This window comes from Doryrhamphus excisus, chromosome 20 (genome assembly GCF_030265055.1).
Source record: "Doryrhamphus excisus isolate RoL2022-K1 chromosome 20, RoL_Dexc_1.0, whole genome shotgun sequence".
Classification (NCBI taxonomy): Eukaryota; Metazoa; Chordata; class Actinopteri; order Syngnathiformes; family Syngnathidae; genus Doryrhamphus; species Doryrhamphus excisus.
Genome location: NC_080485.1, coordinates 1,785,345 through 1,805,309, shown reverse-complemented (window position 1 = coordinate 1,805,309; position 19,965 = coordinate 1,785,345). Strand labels below are relative to the sequence as shown.

Here is a 19,965-nt window from a genome sequence, read left to right as displayed (position 1 = left end):
ACATATAGACAAACAACCATTCACACTCACATTCATACCTATGGACAATTTGGAATTAGCCAATTAACCTAGCATGTTTTTGGAATGTGGGAGGAAACCGGAGTACCCGGAGAAAACCCACACATGCACGGGGAGAACATGCAAACTCCACACAGAGGGTGTAATTGAGCTTGGGTCTCCTAGCTTTGAGGCCTGCGTGCTAACCACTCGTCCGCCATGCAGCCATATAAAAAGTATAATAAATATAATAAGTATTAGACCGCAAATAACAAAAGGCATGGCTGGAAAATTAAAGTTATTTAAAGCTTTGAATCATCTTTTGCGGTTCTGGAGATTCTACTTTCAGCAGTTGCCTCGACTTAGCTCTCCCTGCCTGTTGTGGCCCGTTGTGATATCATTTTATGGGGCCCCCGCCGATGCAACTTGTTTTTTACCTTCTCTGTTGCGTCCACTTCCAAGGTGTCTGAGGTATACTGTCGTAAGACCGACTGCCTTTCCCCTGCCGTGTCTATTAGGTCCTCAAGGTGCTTCCTTTTGTAAATCTACTCCAGAAAATGCTCTCCTGGTAGGGAATAGGACAAAAAAGATTTATTTTAATAGCTGCCAGCTATAAATGGCGGCCTGTTTTGATCTCATATACGCACACACTGTATTTGATCTGGAGTATCTCCTGCAGTTTTAGACAAGAGGCTTTCTCTGCTTTTCTTGCACACCCTCCAGGGAAGCTCATTCAGCCTTTTTGGAAAGTATCTAAATCCAAAGCACTTGCGTATTAGCCCATTTATTCAATTTGGTTACGGAATGATGTGATTTTGATACAAATGCTCCGTATGAATAGTGACTTGCAAGCACAAAGTTTGGTCAGAATAATTGCTGCTTTACTGCTATCAGGTATCCTCCTGGGTTGAGATCATTAGTGGAGTTTTTGCTTTGAATAAATTGATTTTTTTTTTCTTATATTAATGCCAATGAAGTCCACAGTGTATGTTTTAAGCTGAAGGCGTTATTCTGGACTGGTCTGCATCAATGTTGCTGTGAGTTCTGTTGTCAATTGTTGATCATTGTCACGCACGGCTTAGTTTTCCAAAGGTATGCGTCATTTAAATGTGATGCTTTAAAAAAAATCTTGACTGCACACTTGATGAAACCAATTAGAGCAGGGGTTGGGAACCTTTTTGGCTAAGAGAGCCATGAAGGCCAGATATTTTAAAATGTGTATCTGTGAGAGCCATATACATTTTTTTAAACATTGAATGCAATAAAATGTGTGCATTTTTATGTAAGACCAACAGTTTTAGATATAATGGGCTCTAATTACGTAGACCAGGCACACTACCCCACGCCAATGGGGTGTGGCCAGCACACTTTCGTGAGCAGCGCAGTGTCCAATAATAAATCAAATACTTGCTGCCATTAATACAACTTTTGCTGCTGCATGGTTTTGCACCATACTCCGTACATGTATTTCATTCTTTTGGCCATCTTCGTCAGAAGGCTTGGTTCTGCAGCTTTAGCTAGGTGACTATTTGACTAAAGGAGGAAAGTTTACATTTACATGTTGACATCTCAATGACCGAGGTAGACTACCGCATTACCCAGTAATAATCGAGTTTTGGTGTTTGACCTGGAAAATATCATCAGGAAAGATAGATATGGTCGGCCATATTGCAGTAGAAAATAAATGGACGGATTAAAATGCATAAGAAAGTTGTTGATTATTAACAGTCATTTCTGTGATGTTTACTTTAAAATGTTAGCAAAAATACATTTTTATTGAAGAAACGCTTGAGAGCCAGATACAGTCATCAAAAGAGCCCTACCTGGCTCCCGAGCCATAGGTTCCCTACCTCTGAATTAGAGGGTGGAGGTACAGTATGTGTTGTGGTTGTCACCGTATTGACTTGGTCAGTATCCCCGACTTATACAGTACATGCAAATGTTATGTTATGTTGTTGTGTCAGCTTTTCCTCTTTTAAGATGTTGATAAACTATGATACCAGGTTCGTTTAAGAATTATGTCAGCAATCACTCAAAAACATGTTTTCTAAGACCATGTACTAACAGTAGTGACCACAATGCTTGGACCATTTGGACATGGCTAATGAGGCGTGAACATCTGGCCAGGGTTGTGGAGGATACCCCCAGCCTGAAATGTCTGCTGCCAGCTGTTTAACATGGTGTCATGTGTGATGGTGTTGGCAGGGCCTGCGTGGAAATCATTTAATGTACTGATAGTAGAAGATGTGGAAAATATATGTTTATAAGTCAGCACACAGGTGTAAGATGTGAAACTAACAACACGTTTTGCAAGATGACATTACTTATGATAATGATGATTTTAGCACCGCTAATCTGGTCTTGTGTTGTACAGCAGTAGTTTTTAAAGTGTGAAGCTGGGCTCCACAAGTTGGAGAGCTTGAAGGAAAAACACATTTTAAATTTTGCATAAAAGGCAACATGAATTCATTTTTAAATGATTAAGGTGAGAGAGTAAACAACCACATTGAACCACAACAGAATATGCAAAGGAAATAATTTAGGGTAGTAGTGGAGGCGCCAATCATATTATCTTTACTGAGGGGATAGGCCAGGGGTGGGCAAACTACGGCCCGGGGGCCACATCCGGCCCGCCAACTGTTTGAATACGGCCCGCCCAATCTTTCAAAAGTATTTAATTTAAAGTCAACATACAACCTGGCATCATGGCCTGAGCCAACCTTTTGATGGTTGTATCAATTTCGTTGTTTGACATGGTCTGTTGTTTACAAAGTGCTCCTGAAAAAAGAGACACAAGCACATAATAATAATAAAAATTAAAATAATAATTATTATATTATTATTATAACTATTATGATTATTATATTTATTATATTAATGCTAATTATTATATTAATTATATATAATAATATTGTTATATTTGCATATTTTACATAATAATAATATAATAATTATTATTTTAATTTTATTTTAATTATTATAATATTTTATTATTTTTAAAATATTTAAATATAAATATAAAATAATAATAGCAGATTGCATGACAATTTTACAGATACAATAATACCAGGTGGACTGTTACGGGTAAAATATATAGTCTGCCCCCCCCCCCCCCCCCCGGAAATTTTGTTATATCAATGCGGCCCGCGAGTCAAAAAGTTTGCCCACCCCTGGGATAGGCTCATTGTATGACACTTGGAAAACCTTTTGTTGTAGATGAATATATACTGCATAGACAAGAGTATTTGGACACACGATCAGTACACATACAGATGGGTGACCAAACGTTCTGTTTTTCCCTGGTAATGAAATTCTCCTGGTTTTCATTGGGCCATTAAATTGAGGGGCATTAGGGCACTTTGTTGTATGTGACCTCATCACCCAGAGGCTGTAATGTGGTCAGCTTTCTGAATTAGCGTTGCCAAAGAAAAACATAAACATAAACATATGAACGAGGTTAATCCTTTGACGCCTGTTGAATTGGAGTCTCATAATATTGGGGATGTTACACACATTGGCAGTTGAAATAAGATACTTTAATAAGAGACTAATAATTGAGACTTTAGAGGGCACATTTTTCCAAAAATATAATTTTATATATTATATAAACTTAACCCCCCTCTTGTGTTGGGGTTGGCACCGACCCGTTTTACATGTTAATGCATAAAAAGAATCACATAACATTTGTTTATTGCATCAACTCTATTTCAACAAAATAAAAACAAAAAAATATTTTTTCATTACATTTTAAAATGGTCTGGTTGAAATTATGACCACTGTATTGTTGGGGTGGGTTTGGACCCGGTTATAATAATATGACTATAAAGCAATATTTTGAGCCCCAACTGAAATCATAAGTGTCCAATTAGCCAACACAATGACAACCAGCTCCTCTTCTCATCATGGAAGCTTCAGGGGATTCTCATTTTGACCGCTTTTCCAGTATACCAGCAGAAAAACAAGGTCCAGACATGTGAGGGGAATTCACTCATTTGATTGGCTGATTTCACTTTTACAATTTGGATCATGGAAAGAATGGCAAGAAGTACAGTGAACCAAGATCTGGACCTGGTCTGCTTTTTCATTTCACTTTATACTAAAGTTCTGTTGCTGAAAACAATCACTTTTTCTACCTTTTCTTGACATGAATATATATGGGTCAAAATTTACCCCAACACCATACATGTTTCTTTAGTGATTTATACTAAAATGAATAAAACAAATTGATTTAAGAGATATGTTCTACAGCCCTCAGTAATAGCCAAGTAACAAAAGAACCTCAATTTATGAATATGATTCTTTTGAGGTTCATTTTTACCATTTTTGGAAATAGAAATGGAGGGGTATAGTGACAAAAAAAAGGCCTCCATGCCCACACCAAAAGTATTAAAAGCAACATTTTCATGGATGAGGAAGCCTAAGAAGGTAACCAAGACATGAGAAGCAAATTTGATGGTAACTTATTGTTTTTAGTGTATTTTATAGCTGATTTAATACACGGGTCAAAACCGACCTGCTAACATAAGAGATGATACCAGAAAGCTAACACAAGAGGAAGGTTAACAAACATTTGACTTCAGGTTCCTCTGTCTTTTCTTCTATTGGAGTTTGAAATTTGGGATAGATTGTATTTTGTAATTCCAATTTTATTGGAATTTTTATTTTATTTTATTTTGCATGCCGCCATGCAGTCGGATGTGCCGAGTGGTTAGCATGCATGCCTCACAGCTAGGACACCCGAGTTTAATTCCATAATCCATCCATTAAGACGTGTGCCTGTACACATTTGTCCAGTAGTAGAAGTACTTCTATTCCTTTATTTTTCCAGATTTAGGTTTTGCTTTTCTTCAGGTGGCGTCTGCCTAAATGGTCTGTGTGATGCTGCGGATGGATGTGCACTTGGCAAGCGCAGTGCAAAGCAGCAGTTTCCTGGAAGGTGACAAAACATTTTGTAAATGACCATGACTTGTAGAGCATCGAACATCGTAGGCCAAACAATGAAAACCTACAGGTGACATTTTTTCCTTGTGATGCAGAACCAAAATGTGTCATACAAAGTTGGTTGTATTGAAGCAGAGTAGAAAAGAAAGTCGGACAAAAAGCCATCAGGAGGTTTGTGCAGTGCAGCATATCAAAGCATAGCGGTGCCAACCGCAGGAATTAATGGGAAGTGTCGAAGGGATGGAGCTGCAGGCTCAGGCACAGTGCAGTCGTACCATGGATGCTCTGTGGTTTTCATAGCAGGACATGTAGTCTTGTCACCCCTGGCATGCGTGCTTGGAACAGCCTTGAGCTCTGATAGAATTGGAGGGATGAGTCCTGGAGGGATGCTGCTTTTTAGGGAAGTGGAGCAGGCCAACTCCGTGCTGAGTGGCAACAGCTGCACTGAGCAGTAAGTTGCCAGATGGGTTATTTACTGTTCCAGTAATGTGAATGGAACATGATTGCGCTCCTGCGGAATACTATTGCATCTTGACAGTTTTTAGCAACATTGTTTGCTTTCAAGCTTTTTGGTGGCCCGAGTTTTGCTTGTATGATTTGCGGCACGTGCTGTAACAGAGGGTGGCTTCAGTGTAGACATATTGGATACAAGTCAAATGACTTACAGTTTTAATCAATTCAACAGTCAATCAACAGTCAATCAACAGTCAATCAACAGTCCATGTATCTAAATCCTACTAATACCAATACATTCATTCATTCATTTTCTACCGCTTTTCTTCACAAGGGTCGCGGGGGTGCTGGAGCCTATCCCAGCTGTCTTCGGGCAAGAGGTGGGGTACACCCTGGACTGGTGGCCAGCCAATCCCAGGGCACATATAGACAAACAACCATTCACACTCACATTCATACCTATGGACAATTTGGAGTGGCCAATTAACCTAGCATGTTTTTGGAATGTGGGAGGAAACCGGAGTACCCGGAGAAAACCCACGCATGCACAGGGAGAACATGCAAACTCCACACAGAGATGGCCGAGGGTGGAATTGAACCCTGGTCTCCTAGCTGTGAGGTCTGCGCTGTGAGGTCTGTGCTGACCACTGTGCCGCCCAATACCAATACATTTATAATATCATTCTCTGCTTGGGTGGAGTGTGGAGTTTGCATGTTCTCCCCGTGTGTGAGTGGATTTTCTCCGGGTACTCCCGTTTCCCACGTTCCAAAAACATGTTAGGTTAATTGGTGACTCCAAATTGTCCATAGGTATGAATGTGAGTGGGAATGGTCTTTATGTGCTCCTCGATTGGCTGGCGACCAGTCCATACCCCGCCTCTGGCCTGAAGTCGGCTGGGATAGGCCCCAGCATGCAACAATCGCTTCCACATAAACGGCAAATGTCGTAACAACCATTGATACTCTGTTTCTAAATTATGTTGATTATACAGCAAATTTTATATTCTTCCCAAGATTAAGAACAGATATTCAAGAAAACGCTAAGATAACTCTCCCTTTTTTACGCAACCAGAAAGACTAGCATCTTTGATATCGGCAGTGGATTCTAATAAGCGCCTAATTGATGCCTGCCTCCATCTATAATGACATGTTGAATGTCGAAGACAATATCTCATATATGCAGATTTACTGTGGAAGGAGTGCTTCTTTAATTTCACTCAGAAGCTGATACTTTGCACACTGAGAATAGCAAGGCATTCCTACTGTGCAGCTAAATTACAGTGTGCGCTACACTAGCGCGGTATGGCGCAACAGTTCTTAGTATGTGTGTGTACATTTGTAGGAACGTTTAGGAGGAGGTTTCTAATTGTCAGTAAACACTGGGGTTGGTATGGTTTACATATTTTCCATAACAAATTGGTATTAAGAAGGGACGGTCCTCCTTTGTTAAAAAAAACAATACCTTTTTGTTTTAATGGAATTTTGTCATTTTAATACAGATAAAATTCCACCTAATAAATTTGAAATAAAACCCCCAATAAAACCAGCAGCAATACAGAAGACAGGGAATGTGCAAAAAATAAAAATACAGTACTCTAAGTGCCTACATTCTGTATAATTCTAGCAGAAATTGGTAATTGCTACAACATTCTGGTGACATGCTGTGTTGAAAAGTAGGTGTTCCGAATGTCGGATATTGGGAATGCACTTTGCTCACCAATTGCGGATAATGGCGACATGTTGTGTTGGTGTGGAGAGCAAAGGAAAAAATGCAATTTTACCGTGCTGGAATTGAGCACTGCTGTTGATGTGTTAAGGTTGGAAATAAAGTTTAAACAGAACACAATATTCCGGTATCTTTGTTGATATGATGCATTACTTACAAAACATGCGCAATATCATCTTCATATACTGGTGGCAGGGGGCTGAGTTTGCATTCAGGCACCACTTTGTTACTTTGTTTTGTGGTTAGTACTACAGTAAACCTCGGATAGATCGGACTCGGATATATCGGAAATTCGCTCACAACGGACAGATAAAAAAGAACCAATTTTTCTGTAATGCATTTCCAATAAAAATTCATTGCATATATCGGATTTTTTATAACGGATTTCCAGTCCCGTTCCAATGCATTTCCATTAAATTTCCCTGGCATATATCGGATGGCCGCATCGTGGCGCTCCGATTCGCCGAATCGTGACAGGCCGCTATACGACGTCATTTGCAGCGTTTGCAGCGTTGCCTGCGCGTCCAGGTACATTGGAAACATAGTCAAGGAAGTGCCTTTTTATAACGGATAAAATCCGATTCACGCATATACCAGATATAAATCCGATATATACGTAAAACGGACATTTTCCGGTATACGCATATAACGGATTTCGCTTATATCGGACAAAACCAGTGGGAACAATTGAATCCGATATATCCGAGGTTTACTGTAGTAACTACTACTAGTAACCACAAAACAACTGGTTACTACTGTTCATGTCGGCACAGGTATTTTGGTACACATCCTTACTAAAGATGAATATTGTACGCTACATATTTAGTAGCTCTGCCACGCTTTGCGTGACTTGAGTTCTTTTGTATTGGTTCTCTGCATTTCCTGTTTTATTTTGCAAGTGCTTCCTGTTTTGCACTGGTTTTGAGTGACTTTTACGTCTTTCTGAGGAAGCTGCCAGTCACAGGTGTTCCTCATTTGTTATTAGTTATCTTCTTCAGGAAGTTCTTTGTTCTTGCATTCTTTGTGGTTTGCTGGTTTATTGAGAAGGTTTTGTCTCCTTGGAGGTTTTGACACTGCCTGGCCACGACCTTAGCTGTGTTTTCTTTTTGCCACTTTGGGATGAAGCCCCTGCAATTGTGAGTACCTGCAACTGCCCAAGTTAAAAACTTTTTACTTGCACTACCCTCTGCATTCGGGGTCACGACCATGCCTGAACACGACAGACTCCTTGAGTCAAGAATGTAGTCTTTTGAACGGTGCCATGATAATGTTGTATATTTTCAAAGAAAGCACTTCTTGAAAAAAAAGTTCTCTCTCTCGCTCGCTCTCCGAGCCTAAGAGGCTTAGGGCAATTTCATGACGCAAACTTGCCACCGTTTTAATGGAGTAGGAGACACTAACATCTGTATGCTTTTAATAGGCTGCCAGAGAAAACGGATTGAATGGAAATTGAGTGAAAGCCATGTCAGTCACTTGCCAGGCGATGAAACAACTTTTCTGCATTTTGAACATATTTACGGCTGATTTTGTCATTTTCAAGTGGAAGCTGGTAGAAGCGGTGTTTGCGATGTATCTTATTTAAGCTGTGAACTTCTTGTGAACCTGATGAAAAGTGAATGCGACACAGCAAAGTCTTTCAACTTGTGCTTGTCACTGAGATGAAGGCAGCCATTTCTGGTTTTACAAGGTGATGTGGGTGTTGGTGTGATCTCATTCAGGGAAGACGATGTACATTTTTATGCTGTTATCGCATTCAATGTTGGGCCTGAAGAGTGACAAGTATTGTATGGTTGTTTGTACAAATTGGTTTGGTCCATTCTCTTATTATCTAAGTCAGGGGTGGGCAAACTTTTTGACTCGCGGGCCGCATTGATATAACAAAATTTCCGGGGGGCAGACTATATATTTTACACGTAACAGTCCACCTGGTATTATTGTATCTGTAAAATTGTCATGCAATCTGCTATTATTATTTTATATTTAAATATTTTAATAAAATATTATAATAATTAAAATGAAATTAAAATAATAATTATTATATTATTATTATGTAAAATATGCAAATATAACATTATTATATATAATTAATATAATAATTAGCATTCATATAATAAATATAATAATCATAATAGTTATAATAATAATATAATAATTATTATTTTAATTTTTATTATTATTATGTGCTTGTGTCTCTTTTTTCAGGAGCACTTTGTAAACAACAGACCATGTCAAACAACGAAATTGATACAACCATCAAAAGGTTGGCTCAGGCCATGATGCCAGGTTGTATGTTGAGTTTAAATTAAATACTTTTGAAAGATTGGGCGGGCCGTATTCAAACACTTGGCGGGCCGGATGTGGCCCCCGGGCCGTAGTTTGCCCACCCCTGATCTAAGTGACTAATTCAAGATCCCCAAATATTCTGATGTTCCAACAGTAAAATATGTCCCGAGAACCTTTTATGAGCTTCATCCGTCCATCCATTTTACGTGCCGCTTATCCTCACTGTGGTTGTATGCTGGAGCTTATCCCAGGTGGGGTACACCCTGGACTGGTCTCCTTTGAGCACCAAACTTGAAAAAATGTGTGCGTCACTTTAAAGAGAGGGGATACTGAAATGGGCAATTTTGAAATGAAAGATGCCAGAATCAAAACTTCTGTTTCTCATACATGATACTGCGTCTGAACCCCCACAGTTAGATGAGTCCGCTCCATAAATATGCTCACTACTTCACAGCCCTGTAAAAAAAAAGTAGGCTTTGCTACACATCTGAAAACGAAACCTGGGTCTTTGCTAACTCTTCATCAGTCAGCTGCAGATGTGGGAGCTGTATGTCGAATCATTTTGCTATTCTCCAGCAAATAGGCTAACCCAGCACAAGGTTGCTGTTGGGATGTACCATTAGTAGTGATGTCCGATCCTATCGGCAACCCAGAATTAGAGCCGGGTATCAGGATTTTCCCGATATAGAACACGCAATACGTTGAGTATCCCTACTGGAAATCCACTGTTGAGCATGAGCACGAAGATCCAAGTTTACCAGACCCTCATATTGCCCACTGCAATATATGCCACTGAAAGCCCCAAAACTGGCAGCAAGAATAGTGTACCAACTCAACGTTTTTCATCCACAGAGATTACAAAACCAACAGTGAAATTCCAAGGATGAAACTTCACAGCCTCCCAGCAATCATTAGCGAAAGACAAGTGAGAGGCTGGCAGGACTTGGGTTCTGGGTGCCTGAGGGATGGCCAGCAGTCGCAATGGCATGAATTCCACAAGAAGAAAGCAGAAGGGGAACACCTAGGGAAAAAATGGCTAAATGCATTCCTGGAGGAGTTGGCTCTGACATGGAATGACGCAAGCGTCAACGTCTCCAACCTAATCAGCCACCTTGAAACGCCAGCAAAGCAAAACACCCGGGCTTGTTCTTATCACTGTGGCGTTTGAACGGTGCTAAAAAAAATATGCTAGTTGCGACCTTCGGCATAAAGCGATCTGTGATTTCATTAAGGAAATGACGCTGGATGACCAGCCCTTTACCATCGTTGAAAAGACTGGCAAAGGTTTTATTCTCACCTCAACAAAAGGTCTTCAATGTGGGCAACAGAAAATTTATTATATTTCAAATCTAATAGTTATGTCACGTTTCCTGTACTTTATATATATTAATGTTTATACTGACAAGTGTGAATGAGAAAATTCTCTCCTTTTTCCTGAACTAAAGTCATATAAAACACGCCTGGGGGATTATTATTACCGCACATCATCTTAACACTTTTAGTGTCGTTCATAAGAACATTAAGCAATATTTAATATAGTTTACCTCGTTAATGCTCACAGCTTTGTGATAAAGTGTCACTCTCAACTTCATCTCACAACCGCTGTCCTCGCCGCGACGGACACTGACAGCAGTCCTTGGATGTCTGTTTTCCTCTTGCCTTCTCTTCTCCACTCCACTGGAGTAACTGTGCTTTATTTTCTCCAAATCGTACCAACAAGTTTGTTTTGCTACCATCTGCACATACGCAGGAACATGGACTGGTCCATTGCATGTGAAGGGAAGTATGGAGGACCAAAACTGCCAAAATAATAAATAAATAAATAAATAAATAAAAGTGGAAATAAAAACAAAAATGAAAAAATATATACATAAATAAATAAATAAAAGCAAAAATAAATACAAAAATAAAAAACAAGATTCTAAAATTAAAAATAAATACAAAAATAAATGTAGAAATAAATACAAAAATAAATATATAAATAGAATTACATATCAATAAATAAATAAAAGCACTCTGCTCTCATATGTATTTATTTCATGCTGCAGACAATGTCAGCTTGAAATGCAGAAGGAAAAACTATTCAAATGAGGGGGCGGTCCTAAGTGTGTCTTGGGTTGAACTGTTCGCCTATTGGTTGATCGACATGTGAGTGCAAAAATCGACTAGGTATGCCTGCAAACAGCCACAGCAAGAGGAAGTATACAGGGAGAAAAGTATACATTTACCGGGACAATAATGGCGGGGTCCACCAGGAAGTCGGTGTCCGAGCTGGAGATTGCAGCCATATTTACCGCCATTGAGAGTGGTGTGGTGACTTCCTCTTGCTGTGGCTGTTTGCAGGCATACCTAGTCGATTTTCGCACTCACATGTCGATCAACCAATAGGCGAACAGTTCAACCCAAGACACACTTAGGACCGCCCCCTCATTTGAATAGTTTTTCCTTCTGCATTTCAAGCTGACATTGTCTGCAGCATGAAATAAATACATATGAGAGCAGAGTGCTTTTATTTATTTATTGATATGTAATTCTATTTATATATTTATTTTTGTATTTATTTCTACATTTATTTTTGTATTTATTTTTAATTTTTGAATCTTGTTTTTTATTTTTGTATTTTTGCTTTTATTTATTTATTTATGTATATATATATATTTTTGTTTTTATTTCCATTTATATTTTTTTGTATTTAATTTTTTTTTCATTTTTGTTTTTATTTTCACTTTTATTTATTTATTTATTATTTTGGCAGTTTTGGTCCTCCATAGGGAAGGGGAGTGGATGATAGTTTATGCATTTTTATGGAGTGAATGAATAGATAGATACTTCATTCATCTCCGAGAGAAATTCCGAATATGTCCTGTAGTTTAAATAGAACAAAAACCTATCAGTTTTTATGAGATGTTTGGGGTCGACTAGGAAACTTTGGGCCCTGGGCAATTGCCTGTGTTTGCCTAATGGTAAGTCCGTCCTTGCCTGGGTGCAAGCTAATTTTAAAAAGAGCCATGGAACAGCAGATGCCAGATTAGTGTCAGCGCTAAGTGACATGCCGGGCCTGTTGTGCACGGACATTCTACAGAGGCGTGCTAATTGCTGTGCTTTACAAAGAGAGGGTGTCGGTTGTATTCCAATGACTGTTGGGGGAAAGATACTTTGGAGTCATTCATGCATCTGTAGTTATGAGCACATTTCTATAGTTGATTTGCTTTCAGCGGCATACATCAGCCTACTCTTGCCACTGATTTCATTTGAGCGGTGGATAAGTGTATTACTGCCAGTTTGCTCTGCACCACAAACACAAATGTAATGTGATCAGAGAAAAAGTGGTCCTGAATTGGGGAAACAATCACATGTTATTGGTAAATGGATATTTACCGTATAGTGCTGGCCTCCGAGAGCAAAGTGGCCACGCATTGAAAATGAAGATGTCTCATAAAGTAAACAACCTGTGGACACCCGTTTACTTTATATGGAAATTGGTCCTTGTTAAGATTCATGTTGAATGACTCAAAACACTGACAATTTCTTGCCTCAATCTATTAATGGCCTCGCTTGGAAGCATATTTTCCCTCTGTTCTCATCTGTTTTTTTTTTTTTTTGTGTGTGTCCTCTTGTCTGGAAAAATACTAAAGGCGCCAGCTAGCTTTTATCCCTCTTCTCATTCAGTGTCATGACTCAAGGGCAAGAAGGTGTTGGCAGCTTGCAGAGCTTTGATTGACTTGAGACCACAGGACACACCCACAGACGCAATGACACCACAACAGCCATCAACTACGTTTTTTTTTTTTTTTTTCTTCAGAAAGATGACAATTTCTGCAGTCAGCTTTTAACACTGAACATTGCTTTTCCTATCTAGAAGAACATGCAGGAATGAACAGTTCCTGGAAATGTAGTTGCAATCAGTTTAAGGTGTATGTAAGTAGGATAATTGTCAAAAATGTCAAATAAAACACTCATTACATCCTTCACCTTCAAGTGGGTGGATTACTCATCACAAAAAATGTGACACTGATTTGACACTGATCCCATTTTGAAGATGCGGTGTGTTTGCGGTGAGCTGCATGTCCAGCTGTGTGTTGTAAATGCTGCTGCCAATCACCGTCTTTTGATTTGTTATTTTACCTGATGTGTGACATAAAACTCATGGTTTAAAGTAAGTTCCAAAAGCTTGTTTATGCTGTACATCTTTCATACTTTCTTTCACTTTCCTACTTTTTGACAATTCTAGTTCATCGTTGTGATCATTCAAAAGCAATGCGAGTTTAGGGGATGGGGCAGTTTGTCAAGATTAGGGATTATTTAGTTATTCAGCACTTTTCAAAAAGTCCGGGACTTATATCACTCGTAAAGCTTGACTACATGTTTGAAAATATAGTAGTACTAAAATATAGTACTATAATGCAATTTCTTTATAATGCACTTGTTATCATTAGGGTGACCCCAGTTTACTTGACTTCCCTTCCCAGATGTTTTCACTCTGTCCATCCATTTTCTGTACCACTTATCATCACTAAGGTCGTGGACATGCTGGAGCCTATCCCAGATGTTTTCAGGCGAGAGGCTGGGTACACCCTGGACTGGTCGCCAGCCAATCACAGGGAACATATTGACCGCTCTTTCACCGTGCAGCCTATGTTTTCACTGCCAATTTAAAATACTATTGATAAACTTAATATTTGTCTGTCCTGTACAGACTGAACTCCAAACTGAAAAGAGGACAACACAACAAAACAGAGCATACAAAGCATACAAGCATTCGGGAGTCAAATTGCATGTTGTGTAGGATGAATTTGAACATGTTAAAGTCTGCACTAACATTGAAATAACTCCCTGCCTCTCACGCCTCCCCTGACAGTGCACTGCAACCCCCCCAGGGGGACCCGCCCCACTATTTGAGAAGCACTAAATTAGCCCAACATGCATATTTTGGGATGTGGGAGGGAAACTGAATCCCAGAGAACATGCAAATGCTACAAAGAGATGACTAGATGATTAGAACCTTTAATCTCCAGACTGTACGGCCAACATGCTAATCACTAGGTCGCCGTACGGCTGGCATTAATGCTACAAGGCCTACAAAAGGACTGAAAAAACTGCACACATGCGCAGTATAACTGGCTTTTGAGTGCCCTTCAGCGGCTTGTGTACGCTACCTCAGTGGACACTTTCATGATAATGCAGCTTCCTACACACAGTAGCAGTGCAGACAATTTTTGTCCCTCACCGCTCTGCGTGGTTTCACTCTATCACGGTTATTCAATGATATATTAATTAAATTATGCTTTTTTTAGTCTAAGCATATGCACATTTAAGCAGATATATATTTTTTGTCAGAATTTCATTTTCAAACATACAATTACAAATATAAGGCATTCAAAAGACTCATTCAAAGGTGTTGATATGCAGTACTATCCACTGGACACTGGTCATTAATTTTACTGTAATTCTGGGTGAAACACAAGACTTGATCCCTGGAACAACAGGCTTTTATTGCAGGTTTTATTTCACAACATGTACAATTAACCCTAATAAAAACAAGGGTTACTCACCAAGTTGCAAATGAATCTCTGAACCCCCAACATCACTTCCTGTCCACCTTTCACTCAGCTCCCGTAGGGAACACATTTATAGGAACACACACAAGCTTATGTCTTTTTGAGTAATGCGAGTGTTAAAGTGACTATAGGGTTGTTATTGCATGTCAGGAGGGCTCTAATAATAAAAGCATATTTAGGGCATAAGCAGGGTTTTCATGCTTTGACTTTTGCTTTGAATTTTATTAATAAGGAATGTTACTGCACATAAATTCCCTCATCACATTCGGGTCTGGAAGCAGTTAACGTGAGATTACTGCAATTACAAACTCTAGTATTGCTCTCTGGTCTGTGATGTACTGATGCACATCCAGACTGGGACTTAAAAAAATACCCTTTAAATTTACCAGCTGCTATTTTGGGTGTTTACATGGAACAGTGTTTTTTTTTTAAATCAAACCTGCACCCTGAGACACAATTTTAAATATTTGTGTTTTGGAGCTCGAAAAGTCTTTAGATAATATTTTCACAGAAGAGAGGCATATTACTGATTTTAGTGAAAGTAAGCTCAAACAAGCTCACTTCCTGTTTGTGTACCAGATGGATGCTCTGTCTGGCATGCCTTGATGGTGACATGCCTCCAAAGTGTCAGTGGACATTAAATTTGTAATATTGGCCAGATTTTATACCAATGTGAACAATCTGCTGTTGCCTTCTTGAAACACATTGTGAGCGTTTCACTATAATACAATCCTATTCCGTGTCTATGGGCTGACTCAACTTCTGATAAATTTCACAACATGCTTCACTGCGTGCGCACACACTTAATCTATTCTCTGCGCACACAATTCTCTCCATTGTTTAGGTGAATTAACAGTGAATTGCAGGAGTTGAGATGTGTTAAGAGAGAAAGAGATGAGAATGACCCCAAACCAGTGGCCTTATTTGTCATGTGATCCCGAGCTTGCGGTGGCGAACAAAAGTAGAGGTCTCGCATCTTCATTGATGGGGTTCACAGACATTGAGATAGTTTCACAAAAAAAAAAAAAAAAAAAAACGAGAATGTGAGACAGGCGAGGTCTAGTCAGCTTCAATTACGGCCCCATGTAGTTCTCCCAGAGGTAGCGTATAGGGCCTTTAAGGGGGAATCAATGAGGTGACAAATTGTTGTGGACAGCAACCTTTTTTTATTTGTTACGCTGTTGTAGCATGCCTGAATGCTGTGCACCCATTTGTATTTGTGTGGCTTATTTTCTGCTAGTGGTTTTAATAGCTTGTTATCTGTCTAAACTTGTTGTTAAATGCTTCGTAACGGCTGGGCACATATATCGGAGCTTACAGATGCCCGGGACAAAATCCTATTCCCTCTATTTCTCAAGGTTATCTTTGCATTGTCAAAGCCCCGCCGTACATGCTAGTACTGATGGTTTGGTCATGCACATAATTACTTTCACATAGTAAATCAAAGAAAAATTGTCAAAGAAAACAAACATTTCATTAGCAATTAGATTCACGGTCTTTTGTGTTTCCCTTTTTTTTCATTTTTGTGTGGAATTGTACTGCAAAAATAAAAATGTTAAAACTATCTCATCCAGTCACCGAAATCAAAGCAAAAAAACTTTTAAATTTCACAGCCCTAAGCATCCTGAGCTTAGCTGAATCAGCACTTTATCAATGTGGTACACACCTATAGAGGAATGGCAAGTGCAATTTCCTAAGCTGGGTTGTAAAAACACAGGCGCTATCCAGCCAAACATCTTTGCAAAGGTATGTGTCACAACTACTAAGTCTTTGACATTTGTCAATGGCTACGTTTACATGCAGTCAAATAACTCTATCATAACTGGAATATTAGCAAGAACCCGTTGTCCATGGCCATATAAACACCTGAATATGGTCATATGTGTGTTTTTAAAAACCCGAACATTACCCCTGGGTCACTCTTTTTCTAACCCGAATATTGGGATCGGGATATTCCCGTAGAAAGGAATATTGATTTGTGTTCCATTCAAAAGCTATCTTACGTCTTTGACCGGAAGTATTGAATTTGAAATCATGGCGGCACGGAAAACTGCACATTTTTGGAGTGAAAAAACAGAAAAATGAAGAAGCGGAAATGACATTCTCGCTGTATTGATCAGGATACCCTGATTGTTTCCAATGATCATGTATACAGGAATAACCCTGTTTGCTCAGGCATGTAAACAGGTTATTCCGAATGTTTCACAAACCAGAATATAGACCTTAACGGGAATATTGACGGCATGTAAACGTAGTGACTAATTACAAAACTTTGAGGATATTACATGTACTATGTAAGTATGGTGCACATCTTCAAAAGTATCCTGACCACAAGCATTGGGGGTGCCACAAATGTCCCCCTCTGGGGTAGCTTAACTTCTTCACATGACTATACAGTATGACGCCAGCTGCCATTGGACTCGTCAATATTGATGACTGTACAGCAAAGTGCAGCCATTTGTATAGATTACTTGCAAATCCCCCTAAAGCTCAAAGGGAATGAGGTAGAATACCATTTGCTCTTATTTTTAAGACAGCATGGCTGAGCGAGTGGAGCGGGCATCTCTTCATGGGCTGCTTCGGCTCCCCTTAGACCCGTCATTGTCCTTGTGAACACGGCTGAACCCTCTTACGCTGTGTCACAATCCACCCACTGTGGGACTAATGATAGGCAAAATGAAATAAATAAGACTGGGTCACAATTATAATGTATTCCAAATGAGTCACAAAGTACAGTACCACACTGTCCTATGATCCAGGGCCATGGTAGGTATCTGTCCAATTTCTGTGTTTATTATTAATCTGATTCCTATGAGAGGTTTTTTTCCTCATTATTTCCTTTTACAGCATCCCAATTGGCACCCATGAGGCTGTGTTATTAATTCAACACGTTTTCTTTTTGTGTCTCTGCAGGGAAAGAAGAGTATGTTGCAACCTTCAAAGGATCCGAGTTCTTCTGTTACGACTTGTCCTTGAACCCGATTCAAAGCAGCAGCGATGAAATCACATTGTCATTCAAAACCCTCCAGAGGAATGGACTGATGCTCCACACGGGCAAATCGGCCGACTACGTCAACCTGGCACTGAAAAATGGGGCCGTCTCACTCGTCATTAATTTGGGGTCTGGAGCCTTTGAGGCTCTGGTGGAGCCAGTCAATGGGAAATTTAATGACAATGATTGGCATGATGTCAAAGTAACAAGGAATCTACGTCAGGTAACCGTACAGAGGATGACCAGAGATTTAAGTGAATAAAAACATGCATTCGTTAGCTATTGTCTACTATGGTTTGTAGATGGAATTGGATACTAATTGAAGTTGGCACATAACAGGTGGAGATATGAAACAAAACCACGTGAGCAGGACGTCTGGATGTGAATCAGGGTCTCTTATTTCATTTAAATGACAGGGAGAGAATGCAGACATTGCCTTTGGCTTCGTGATGCATGTAGTGAATCTTAATGTTTATAATATATGAGTCTGTTGTTTATCTTGATGATCATTGATATTCTTCGTTGGTAATTGGATGATACACCAAAGTACTGCTCTGATTGGCAACGTGGATACCTGTTTGGTAAAGTACTTTTAAACTCTCATTTAAAAAACTGCTCAGAATGATTAGTGGTACTTATTAGAGTTTTAAAGAGTTTCTCAACACTGGGCTAATTAATTATTCACGGCCATTCTTCGCCGGACAACTCAAAATGCTGTAAACATCAGAATGACACTTTCAACGTTACATTTTGAGAAACTTGTTGGGTTTTTCGTCAGCAAATTTAGAGAATGTATCGCATTCATCTGCAGAAATACTATTGCTATATTTCTTGTTCCTTAAATGTGAGGATGGCAGATTAGAGGCATTTGTATTAAATTCTTTGTGTTAAAAAAAAAAGAGAGGAACAACCATGTTAGTTCCCCTCCGATTCTTATCAATTAAGGGAATTACATGGAATAATTTGACATCATCTGTGATATACAGTAAATTATACGGAACATGAACTTGACTATAATGAATTTGACTATAAGCCATCCAAAAATGTCAATGGCTAGTTCCCAGCAGGTGCATATCCAAAGGGCACGCTCATGTCCTACAAGTAACCAAAAATAGGCCGGATTATGTGTCTTTCACCGTGTGATAAGCGTTCCCAGTCAGTCAGTAGGGTGCAGCGAATAAGCTTAACTGAAATGTGTGCTTGGGAGGTGGCTGATGTGCCTGCTTCCAGGAAAACCACTTTGACAAGTCGGGTTCATCAGTAGGAGAAACCAAATCAGAATAATTTTCACCGGCTTGATTGTCATTGTCCGTGCCTTAGTCCTTAGAAAAAAAAATTCTCCTTCAATCAAGTCAATTCAGGGTTTTGCGGGGAACGTTGCACCGAGATGGCGTTTGGTGCACATTGTGAATAGGTAAGCTCTTTGTAAAGAGCCGCAAATCTTATTGCTGCCAGTATTTAGTGTTATTTGTGTTAAGTAAACCAAAACAGACTTATTTATTCAGTTGGGAAGATTATGTTGAGCTATAAAGGACCGCTGGCAACAACCAGAAGCATGTAGATGTATATGGAAATCAGGTATTTCTAGATATTCCTGCTCATTTGCTGGTTTGTCTTCACCTCAGTGCTAAATGTTACCATATTTTGCATAAAATTGATTACTGTATATAAAAAAAACACAAATATGTTTTTAAGTAGTCAAAGGAAGCTAAGTATATCAACTGCCTGCGATGTGGAGGAAGCAAAATGAACATTTTCCTCGTGCTGGGGGCAGGGTACCTTTGCTTTCTCTCATTGCTGTCTAGTCAAGTGGTCCTCAAGTCAATCAATACGACTGAGACGTGGTTCGGTTTTGTTTGATCCCAGGAATTCTGAGAGACTAGATTGGTAAACACAAAAGCACCTACACAGGATATGACAACGGGCAAAGCGACTTCAAAAGGAAGGTCAACTGGTCTTCCTTAGAACCGTTTACGCTCTTGCCATTTTTATGTTTTAGCACCATTTCTACCAAA

At 39.4% G+C, this 19,965-nt stretch overlaps 1 protein-coding gene across 14 annotated transcripts in view; it reads left to right on the top strand.

Moving 5' to 3' along the window:
* Positions 1-19,965, top strand: part of LOC131107920 (neurexin-1a-like) — a 282,890-nt gene that overhangs the window by 81,424 nt on the left and 181,501 nt on the right. For all 14 annotated transcript variants that reach the window (XM_058058402.1, XM_058058406.1, XM_058058399.1 and 11 more), the window contains one exon: positions 17,872-18,173. In XM_058058402.1, the coding sequence (XP_057914385.1) occupies positions 17,872-18,173 (302 nt within the window). The remainder of the gene's footprint in view (positions 1-17,871; positions 18,174-19,965) is intronic.